Source organism: Cebus imitator, unplaced genomic scaffold (genome assembly GCF_001604975.1).
Source record: "Cebus imitator isolate Cc_AM_T3 unplaced genomic scaffold, Cebus_imitator-1.0 Scaffold735, whole genome shotgun sequence".
In the NCBI taxonomy this organism is placed as follows: Eukaryota; Metazoa; Chordata; class Mammalia; order Primates; family Cebidae; genus Cebus; species Cebus imitator.
In genome coordinates this window covers 94,248-105,744 of record NW_016108050.1, presented here as the reverse complement: position 1 = coordinate 105,744, position 11,497 = coordinate 94,248, and the positions used below count along the sequence as shown (strand labels likewise).

The 11,497-nt window shown below is 54.5% G+C and overlaps 1 protein-coding gene across 1 annotated transcript in view; it reads left to right on the top strand.

Moving 5' to 3' along the window:
- WNT9B (Wnt family member 9B) overlaps nt 1-9,470 on the top strand; it is a 17,524-nt gene extending 8,054 nt beyond the window's left edge. Inside the window, exons 2-5 of the mRNA XM_037735155.1 lie at nt 734-822; nt 1,168-1,424; nt 3,727-3,992; nt 5,174-9,470. Coding sequence (XP_037591083.1) covers nt 734-822; nt 1,168-1,424; nt 3,727-3,992; nt 5,174-5,647 — 1,086 coding nt within the window. The 3' untranslated portion in view covers nt 5,648-9,470. The remainder of the gene's footprint in view (nt 1-733; nt 823-1,167; nt 1,425-3,726; nt 3,993-5,173) is intronic.
- Nucleotides 9,471-11,497: the final 2,027 nt, after the last annotated feature.

Genomic DNA, 11,497 nt, shown 5'->3' with positions numbered 1-11,497 from the left:
TACAGGACAGCAAACATTTTGAAGCAGCAGAGCCATCTCAGAGAGTTCTGGGAAGAGGGAGGGAAGGCGAGCTCTCACTCCAGTTCCCACCCTGCTGCTGATCTGCTGTATGGCCGGGCCAGTCACTGGCTCATCATCAATCCTTCATTTCCTCCTCTGGACAAAGGGGAGACCCTGCTTAGTTGGAGAGTAAAGTGTCTTGCAAAACGAGAGAAGTTTGGGAAGCCCCAGCCAGCAGGAAGGTAGGCCTGCATGTCCCAGGCACTGTGGTTAGTCCATTTCACATAATCCTCCCAGTGACCCTAGGAGGTAGAGAAGATCACTCTCCTCTGTTTCCAGAAGGGAAAAACCAAGGTGTCAAGGTTGCACAGCTAGAAAGTCAGCCTTAGAATTTGGCAGCTTGGCTCCAGAATCAATGAACTTTGGATCTAGGAGAACAAGAAGCCTGGGATTGATGGCATGATGGGGAATCAGCTCCTTCACCTGCGTCTAACCATCTAAGTCCTTCCTTCCTTTCCTTCTCTTTCCTTCCATCCCCTCTCCCCGCTAGGCATCTATCTGTACCAGGTACCAAGTGGTCAGATGGTTGAAGATCTATCTGGGGATTATGGAAACATGTTAGATCGGAACGGAGTTACTTGGGCAGCAGCATAGTGCAAGGGAGAGAGGGATGTCAGGGGACCTTGGCTGGGTGTCCGCTCAATGTCCACATCCCCTCGCTGCCCCCTCTTAGGAATGCGGCTCTCCTGGCCAGGCAGCCACCAATACTCTGTGCGTTATTTCCCTGAATTCCCAGATCACAAAAGCTGCCCAGGGAATGTGGTAAATATACAGATTCCCAGGCCCAATTCCAAACCAATGGGCTCAGAATTGCCCAGCACGGATCCTGGGAAAGCATATTTTTAATAAGCACCCCAGATGATTTTTCTAACTGAGCAAGTTTTGGAAATAGGATAAGAAGAGCAGAGACCAGAATCTAGAAGATGGGTTTAAGGTCCCGCAGCAACCCTGGTTATGTGAGCCTTAGTTTCCTAATCTGTAAAATGGGGACGGGACCTCCAGCGGGTCAGCCTGAAGGGTAATGAAGCCCCGAGGAGGCCCCTTCCCTTCACCTGCCCCTCACCCCCATCCCCACCTCACCTGTCTCCCTCCTCTCGCCCTCTCCAGCCTGACTGGGCGGGAGGTCCTGACGCCCTTCCCAGGACTGGGCACTGCGGCGGCGCCGGCACAGGACGGGGCCCACCTGAAGCAGTGCGACCTGCTGAAGCTGTCCCGGCGGCAGAAGCAGCTGTGCCGGAGGGAGCCCGGCCTGGCTGAGACCCTGCGGGATGCTGCGCACCTCGGCCTGGTCGAGTGCCAATTCCAGTTCCGGGACGAGCGCTGGAACTGCAGCCTGGAGGGCAGGACGGGCCTGCTCAAGAGAGGTGGGGGGAGGCCGGGGGAGGAGGAGGGCTGGGGAAAAGGCTTCGGGCAGGAGGAAGCTGGGAGAAGCTGCCCTTTCCTCTCCCCTGGCCCCCGTGCCCAGGCCACACTGCCCTTCCTGCCTTGGCACGGTCCCAAATTCGAAGAGTCCTGGGCATTAGTGAGGGCAGTTGAAGGCCAGGTGTGGCCCAGCCTCAGGTTTAGGAGAGCAGAGGAGCAGGGAAGATCCAAGAGAGGAGGAGACACAAGCCCGTTCCTGGAGGAGCCCACGATGAGATGGGGTCCCCCAGTTACCTCCCTCTGCGTCTTCACAGACGCGAAACAAGGCGCATGAAGACGTGAGGACGGGCGGCAGCTGGTTCCATGTCCAATGACATGAGCCAGGCCATGCATTTGTCCACTCCTTCATCTGTCCCTTTGTTCGTCACATCCATCAATTCACCAGTCCCTCCCTCCCTTCCACTCCCATTCTACCTCCCTCCCATCTTCCTGCCTCCCTCCCGCCTCCACCCACCCACCCACCCACCCCCTAAGTATCTATGGAGGCCCACAGTGAGCCAGGCACTGTGCTAGATGCTAAAGGGTCAGAGCTGAACAAGACCCCAGCTGCCCTCGGGAAGCATGCAGTCTAGAAGGGAGAACACAGGTCACCATGTGACTCCCTCGCCAGGGGGAAAAGGGCTTCTGATGGGCAGGACAAGGGAATGTGGTTTCAGGACATAGCTTTGCATGGGTCTCCCTGTCAGTTGCCCTTAAACTCTGACTACAAGTTGCCATTTAAATGGAACTTCCAGGATGGCTACAGTGGCTCACACTTCTAATCCCAGCACTTTGGGAGGCTGAGGCGGCTGATCACTTGAGGTCAGGAGTTCGAGACCAGTCTGGCCAATATGGTGAAATCCTGTCTGTACTAAAATTCTAAAAATTTTAAAACTGCAGTTGGCCAGTTGCCATGGCTCATGCCTTTAATCCCAGAACTTTGGGAGGTGGAGGTCAGGAGTTCGTAACCAGCCTGGCCAATGTGGTGAAACCCATTTGTACTAAAAATACAAAAATTAGCCAGGCATGTGGCAGTCACCTATAAACCTAGCTACTGGGGAGGCTGAGGCAAGAGAATTGCTTGAACCCAGGAGGCAGAGGTTGCAGTGAGCTGAGATTGTGCCATTGTACTCCAGCCTGGGCAGCAGAGCGAGACTCCATCTAAAAAAAAAAAAATGTAAAAATGTAGTGATGCTGTACAGGGCATCCAGGCCCCTCCTAGGCCAGCTCCTCTCCATGGTCTGCCACCAAACTGATGGCCTTTGTCTGTGTCTCTCTCGGGACGTCACCAGCACCCCAGATGCACTGGAGGGCAGGTAGGAAGTAGTGATCCCGTGGGAGGCCAGGTTGGGCCACACCCAGCAGAGAGGAGTAGCGGCGGTCCCGGAGTGGGTGGGATGGTCAGTCTGGGGCAAGCCATCCAGGAGACTCAAGGTCACTCTATCATTGGGTCTATTCCACAGTGGCTGGCAGGGAATGACATCTGAGAACCATCGTGTGTCATGAGAAGCCCATGGGGCTTATCTCGAGGGCCTCGGAAATGGGCTGGTCCGAATGGTCACACACCGATTTGGTGTCAAAATAGCAGGTTTAGCCACAGGTGCCTGCTCCAGGTGTCTGAGTAGCTTCTCTTTGCATCTCAGTGTCTTCTCTGAGAGGCGGGGGCAGTAGACCGTGGCCTGCTGCCCTCTGGGAATCTGGGCATGTACTGCAGAGTGAATTTGGAAGTTCTATTTATTTATTTATAAATAAAAAAAATTTTTTTAAGACAGGGTCTCCCTCTGTCACCCAGGCTGGAGTGCAATGACGCAATCTCAGCTCACTGCAACCTCTACCTCCCCTGTTCAAGCGATTCTCCTGCCTCAGCCTCCTGAGTAGCTGGGGTTATAGGCACATGCCACCATGTCCCTCTGATTTTTGTATTTTTAGTAGAGATGGGATTTCACCATACTGGCCAGATGGGTCTCCAACTCCTGACCTCAAGTGATCCGCCTGCCTCAGCCTCCCAAAGTGTTGGGATTAGAGGCAGGAGCCACTGTGTCCAGCCTGGAATTTCCATTTAAAAGGCAACTTTTAGTAAGAGTTTAAGGGGCAATTGATGGGGAGACCCATGTGGAGCTATGTCCTCAAGCCACATTCCCTTGTCCTGCCCATCAAAGCACTGCCACCCTGCCTCCTGCCCTCAGAGGGCAGCAGGCAGCCTCTGAGCTTCCTCCTTTCCTCTCCCCTTTCCACCCTCCCTATACCCCTGGGTGCCCGATACAGGCTTCAAAGAGACGGCCTTCCTGTACGCAGTGTCCTCTGCCGCCCTCACCCATGCCCTGGCCCGGGCCTGCAGTGCCGGGCGCATGGAGCGCTGCACCTGTGACGACTCTCCAGGGCTGGAGAGCCGGCAGGCCTGGCAGTGGGGCGTGTGTGGTGACAACCTCAAGTACAGCACCAAGTTTCTGAGCAACTTCCTGGGGTCCAAGAAAGGAAGCAAGGACCTGCGGGCGCGGGCAGACGCCCACAACACCCACGTGGGCATCAAGGTGAGCATGTTGCGGGCTGCCCGCAGTGCCTTCCCACCAGGGTGCAGAGCTGGGGAGCAAGGCTTGAAGGAGGCCAGCACCCCACTCCCCAAAACACATGAAGAGCCATGAACTTCAGGAAGGCAGGATGAACTTCACGTCTTCAATCAACACTCCCTTAGCATCTACTCTGGGCCATTACTGGGTACCAGGAACACAGCAGAAGTAGGGAGGGAGCATGGGTGCCATTGGTGGCTGGTCAACAGTGGGAGCCAGGCTTAGGACTAGGTCTTGGTGAAGCAGGGACATGTTTGGAGAGGGGTCTTCATTCAAGGACCCTCCTGGAGGTCCTAGAAGCAACATCGTTTGAAAACCTCTATCTAAAGCACCCCTGCTTCTTCTCCATTTTACGGGTGGGAAGATGTTGGAAGGGGCTGAGGCTACACAGGAGTGGGAGGCCCGGAGTCTATTGAGGTGAGGAGGCCGGGAGACACCAGTGCTCTAACTCTTTAGGAGATCAAATGCTGAGTTGTCATCACTGAGTTGGTGTGAACTAGGGCCGCTGTGTTCAGCTGTGGAAATTGTCTACTCTACAAGAACGCCAGGCCAAGAGGAGGAGCTGGGGCTGAGACGTGGCCCACACTGTTGTCACCAGGGCATGCACACTGGCACGGGTCTGGCTCTATCGAGGGGAAGGGAGCCTTTTACCTTTGTTTTCTCCAAGACGGAGTTTTGCTCTTGTCGCCCAGGCTGGAGTGCAATGTCGTGGTCTCGGCTCACTGCAACCTCCGCCTCCCGGGTTCAAGCAATTCTCCTGCCTCAGCCTCCCTAGTAGCTGGGACTACAGGCATGTGTCACCATGCTTGGCTAATTTTGTATTTTTAGTAGAGATGGCGTTCTCCATTTTGGTCAGGCTGGTCTCAAACTCCCGACCTTAGGTGATCCACCCGCCTCAGCCTCCCAAAGTTCTGGAATTAAAGGCGTGAGCCACTGCTCCCGGCCGCCTTTTACTATTAATAGTTTGCACGAAGGTGCCTCATGGCTAGCTTGGGTCCTATCTTTTTCCTTCATGAGAACCTTCCTCTGTCTCTTTCCAATCCCCTGCTGCTGCCCTGCTGGGGTTGGTGCTCTGGCTCTGGGGGCGGGCTCTGACTGCTGGGCTCTGGCCTCTGACCATGCCTCTGTTCTGCCTCTCCCCACAGGCTGTGAAGAGTGGCCACAGGACCACGTGTAAGTGTCATGGTGTTTCAGGCTCCTGTGCCGTGCGCACCTGTTGGAAGCAGCTCTCCCCATTCCGTGAGACGGGCCAGGTGCTGAAACTATGCTATGACTCGGCTATTAAGGTGTCCAGTGCCACCAATGAGGCCTTGGGCCGCCTAGAGCTGTGGGCCACTGCCAGGCAGGGCAGCCCTGCCCAAGACCTGGCCCCGCGGTCTGGGGACCTGGTCTACATGGAGGACTCACCCAGCTTCTGCCGGCCCAGCAAGTTCTCACCGGGCACGGCAGGCAGGGTGTGCTCCCGGGAGGCCAGCTGCAGCAGCCTGTGCTGCGGGCGGGGCTATGACACCCAGAGCCGCTTGGTGGCCTTCTCCTGCCGCTGCCAGGTGCAGTGGTGCTGCTACGTGGAGTGCCAGGAGTGCGTGGAGGAGGAGCTCGTGTACACCTGCAAGCACTAGGCCTACTGCCCAGCAAGCCAGTCTGGCACTGCCACAGCCTCCCGTGGCACCCTTCCAGCTGCCCAGCCGGCCCTCTCATCGCCAGCATGCACAAACCAGCGTGTGTGCCCATGCACACGAGTGTGCCATTCACCACCATTCCTTGGTAGCCTTTTGCTTCCCTCAGTACTCAACAAAGAAGCAAAGCTTCATCCCTGAACCCAAGCATCCCCAGCCTTGTTGAAGGCTTGGAGAGGAGGGCAGAGTGAGAAAGATGTGGAGGGAAATAAGGGAGACCGAGAGGACAGCAGGACTGGAGTTTTGGAGGCGAGGGAGGGGCTGTTTCATCTTGCTTCCTGGGATGAATGGCTTGGAGCCAGCATGTTCTTGGGAGGTGAGCAGCTGAGCGGGGAACACTGAGGGAGGCAGCACCAGCCGGAAGTGAAGGTGGGAGTCTGGCTGCGATGGGCCAGTCCGGTCCTGTGGCCCTGCTCAGGTGCAGTGAGCTCCAGGTGTCACACGCCTCCACCACTACCCTGGTTTTGCTGTGCCAGAGACGGGGAGAAAGCCCAGGTGGTAGAAGCCTGGGCTTCTGTTCAGAGAAATGAGAGCTTTCTGAGCTTGAGTGGACCCAAGTGAGATCCATGCCCTGGAGCCCTGTGTCCTTGATTCGGCTTTTCAAATATGCCTCCCCTGAGGCCTCATTCTTGCCTTGAGAGCTGGGTTATCCACACCCATCCAGCTGTGCTCAAAACCACCGCCAGTGCAGGTAAGACAGGTGGGAGAACCAGCCGCCAAGGTGGGCTCAGTGCACCTGAGGTTGAGCAGAAAGACAGGGGCCCCTCCCCGTGTTCCCTGCTGGCCAAAGGAATCTTTACTCCCAGCCCAGAGGAGGAGGGCAACAGCTTCCTGGTGCCCAGCAGTGACATGGTGAGCTCAGTTTCTCAGCTGGCTCTTGACTCCTTTTGGTGACTTCCTGTGACTGGGGCCTGCCTGGTCTGTGACACCCCCACACCAGCTGAGTTCACAATACTGAAGACCAGCTGCTCATGAGCTATGACTTGAGGTGACATGTCTACTCCTGCGGGTGCTCATCTAAGTAAGGCTTTTGCCCTGGCTGGGGTTACAGGTGCTTTAGTCTGTGCTAAGCCTGGCTCCTGGGTAGCCTCCTTCAGTTCCCAATCAATGGCCCCTCACTTGGCTCTCACTTGGGCTCTTACTTGAGAAGGAGACGTGACTTTGTTAATTTCTTCAGATCCTGTGGACATTTCCAGCACCACCTGCCAATGCCCTCTGCGAAAGGAGAGACTGGCGTCTCCACACAGGCACACATGGACACACAGCCCCTGGACCAGGCTGGGGTTCCGGTCGCACACACCTCTCTGGTTCAGGATGAAGACCTTGCAGAGGTCACCTTGCTGGAGGCATTGTGCTTCCCCAGAGTGGGGCCCGATGCCAGCCAGGAGGAAGTGACTTCTTTCAGGAAGCCCTTGGCCACTTTGCTGGCCCTGCCACACCCCTCTGTCAGCTTCCTTTCTCCCTAAACCTAGAGTTGCTGACCCTTCACCACGACAGGAAACTTGAGAATCAGCTGAATTCTCAGAAACCTCGCCTGTGCCAGCTCCAGGACAAAGGCCCGCTGGCGGCCCCAGTGGACTCCCTGAGACCTCCAAGGGCGAGGAGGAGCTGGCCTGTCTCCAGTGGATCAGGGCAGCCTGCTGGATGCTGGAAGGATCTGTGACTGCAGAGGCTCGACTGAGAAGCCAAACTGACCTGAGCCCCTCTCACTAAAGTGACATTGCTGACCCAAGCACCTGCCCACACCTTGGCAGGAGGAGGAACATGGGGAGAGGGCTGGCTTTCTCGTGTCTTTCACTTCCCCACAGCATGGAGACTTTCTCTGCCTTTCAGTCCATCTTGCTCCTCTGAGATCCCAACTCTGCCACCATCCACGCTCAGCCCTGGGCATAAGGCAGCAGGGGCCTCACTGGCAGCAAGAAGGGGCCTGGGAGCAACTTGGGGGCCGGAGCACCCTGATCCACCAATACACCACCCGCATCCTGACTCTGGCTGGCAGCATCAGGGTCATGGGAGGGCAAAGGGCAGGCTCTGAGGCATTGGCCGTGGCTGGCTGCTAACATGGACACCCAAGTCAATGGCACAGTGCAGGTTCTGAGGGCTCCTCAGCTTGTGGGGACTTCTCTATCTGTCGCTCTCCTTCTCTTCTTCCTTTCTCCCATCCCTTTCTTTCCAGTTACCCCTAAAGACCCACCTCAGCCCTCTTGGGGCCCCTGGGGACTAGAGTGACCACTGACCCCTGCATTCTATAGCTTTAAGGGAAATGCTCACAGGGTATTTTGTCTACCTCAAATATATAGTTTTTAGGGCAAAGGAGAATAATTTATATAGCTAAGATATATGAGAAAGTATTTATATTATTTATACAGTTGCTACATTTCATGGACAGCACAGGTGGGGTTGTGTGTTTCCCCCGGAAACTCTCTGTCTGGGGAGATGCAGCCTGACCGGGCCAGGTCCCCCACTGAGCAGAAGGCCAGGTGGCAGGGAAGGAGGTCAAGCCTGTATCCCACGACTGGGTCCGTCTCGGAGCCTGTGAGCACATGTCACTCTGTGTGAGCCCTGCTGGGCTCCATGCAGACCCTCGTTGTGAAGTTTTTGTAGGTGTTTTGCTCTTCTGGGTCCAGGGCCCCTTCTTCTGCTCTGGTCAAAGTGTCTTGCTCATAATAATAATGACAACAAGAGTGACCACACCTGACATTTGTAAAGCACTTTGCTGTTCAGAAATGCAAATGTTTACCCCTTTTATCTCACTTGATTTCTCCATTATCTCTGTGAGGTGGGTGGGGCCACATGACTGCGCATTTTATAGATGAGGCCCAGAGACGGAGAGCTGTGCTCAAAGTCGCACTGAAGAGGCTTGTTCAGTGAATATTTACTGAACATCTTCATGGACCAGGCACTGCAGGAGCTGACTTGCTCTGAGCCCAGGAACTCCAAAGCCTGGATACCACTGTGAGCCCAAGCACTCAGGGAAGCGGTTCCTTGCCGGGCTGGGACCCTGGTCTTTTGGATCTGGATGGCAGGTTGGCACTTGCCCCAAGTGGAGTCCCATGTCTCAGGGGCTGAGACTGCCTGAAAAGTCTGGAGAGACCAGCACCCCACTGAGGCCACTCCAAGAGGTCCTTCTGCCCATATTGCTAAAGAAGGTTTGGCTACACCACCAGGCCCTTCCCAGCCTACAAATAAGTTTTGTTTGCTCTCATTTGTGTTTTGCTTGTAAAAATGAATTGTCTTCCACTGGATGTCTGGCTGCTTTTGCAAACATCAGCTGCGCTGGCAGACCGGGCCTGCATTCCCTCCTGGCCACAGGCAGCTAGAGCGAGGGAGCCCTATTGGACAGGATGCCCCGAGTGCCCCCATCACTCATAATGCTCCTGCCTGCTTCTCATGAGCACGTAGTCCCATCCCCTGGTCTAGATAAGCCCAGCTTCCCTGGTATCTTTCGTCGCCTGGCAGGCAGACAGACCCACGCCAACCCTGGAGATTACATGCTTTTGAACCTTTCCGTTCTCAACAACCGTGAACTTCAAATGCTTTTTGTCTCAGGACACTTTTGAATAACAATGAAAACCATCACTTATTGAGCGCCCCTTATGTCCATGTATTCAATCAACGATTATTTAGTGATCTCTTATTGAGCACCAAGCAGCATCCTGGGTGTTTGCTATAGCTATGAATAGGACCAAGTCTCTGCCTCATGGGGCTGACATCCTAGTGGGTGGGAAAGATGATAAACCAATAAATGATATGCCAGTTATATGCACTTATTTTGTCTCAATTTATTGCAATAACTTTGCACATTGGACACGGTCCCCGTAATGGGTAAGGAAATGGAGGTTGTGAGCTGAGAAGCTGCCTCATTGCAGCTGGCAGGCAGCAGGGCCAGGATTAGAACACAGATCTCTTATCCTCCAATGTATGGGATTCTTCCTCTATACTGGTGTAGGTTGAGCAGGGATGGATTGCCCGTTTTATGGATTCTGGGTAAACTGAGGCCTAGAGGAAGGAAGTAACCCATTCTGGATTACACACCAACTCAGACAGACCAGAGCCTGGGTCCTTCCTGGAGGTGATAAGCATTTCTGGAGCCCTCATGCTATGGCCAGCAGCATGCGTTGGGGTGGGGCAGGATGAAGCTAAGCAGGGGTCTTCAGGGACCTCCAGTCCGACAGGAGAAATGAGCAGCACAGCCATGCGGTGATTTGGGTCATTTTTGCATGAACCCTGAGTCCCTTTTCTGGCCACAGTGACTTCCCAACATGCTTTGGGAGGCCTCGCCCACTAGGATCCTCCTGGGGGTCTGATGGGAGAGGAAGCCTCTTTCTGAGCCAAGCACAAAAGAGAGTGCCTGTCTCCTGGCACAGACCTGCCTGGCCCCAGTTCTTCACCGCTGCTGGGGTCCACATTGCCTTACCTGGGCTCCCCAGGGCAGGAGGCAGAGGTGGCCTACAGTCCCACTCTGCGGGGGCTACTTTTCCACCCACATCCCTGTCCTAACATGTTCCTTCTGCCCAGTGTCCTGGGCCCGGAGACCAGCTGGCTCTGAGCAACGACAGACGTCCACACGCAGCAGCAGGCTCCAGTGTATCAAGGGATTTCTCAGCTATTTTCTCTTGGGCCTCACAAGGTGGACACCCTTCTTCTCTTTTTAGAGATAGGGGAACTGAGACACAAAATGGTTAGGACACCAGAGGCTACATTGCTAGCAAGTGGATCCAGGCCTTCTGCTCCAAACGCCATATTCTTTCTACCATATAGAAAGAATGGCCTCACCTCCTCCTGCCCCCATCTGAGCCGAGCCTTGTTCCTGCTCATAAACTGGTCCCCAAACAGGCCCACAGACTCCTCCACCTCTAGCTGCTGGGTGCCACCAGCTTCCAGGAGGACCAGGGCATGTTGAGACAATTGCTAGGTAGGTACCCTACCCACAGTACCCCCTCCTTTAAAAACAGCCACGTTAGCTAGCTCTCTTTGCATATGCAGTATCTATTTTGTTGAACCATTTGTGAGAACTTTGCAGACACCAAGACGCTTACAGACTTTATTGCGTACCTCCTAAGGACAAGAACCTTCTCCAACAGAACCACAAGGCCATAACCACAGAGAAGAGATGTAACATTGACACCCATATCTACTACACGGTTCATATTTAGACTTCCCCTCCCTCAAAATGTCCCTTATAGCATTTTCTTCTGGCCAGGCGCAGGTTCACACCCATCATCCCAGTGACTGGAGAGGCCAAGGCAGGAGGATCGCTTGAGCCCAGGAGTTTGAGGTTATAGTTTTGCAACACTGCATTCCAGCCTGAGCGACAGAGTGAGACCCTGTCTCTAAAAAATTTAAATTAAAAAAAATTTTTAAACATGTTTTCCTGGCCCAGGATCCACTCAAGAGTTAGGCATGGCATGTTGTTGCCATGTCTCTCCAGCCCCCCGTAACCAAGAACAGTCCCCTGCCTTTGCTATCGTAACAGTGACAGTTTGAAGAATGGAGGCCACATGTCCTGTAGAATGCCTCTCAGCTGACATCTGCCTGCTCATTTCCATAGACTTGGATTCAAGTTAAACATTTTGGCAAGAAGCTCCCTGGGCGATGTGTGTCCTCCTTCTCTGTGCATGCTGTCAGAAGCCACAGGATGTTGGTTTGTTCTGTGACTGGTGATGCTGAATGTCTTTCTATTTTTTTTGAGGAATTTCACTCTTGTTTCCCAGGCTGGAATGCAGTGGCATGATCTCAGCACACTACAACCTCCACCTCCTGGGTTCAAGCGATTCTCCTGCCTCAGCCTCC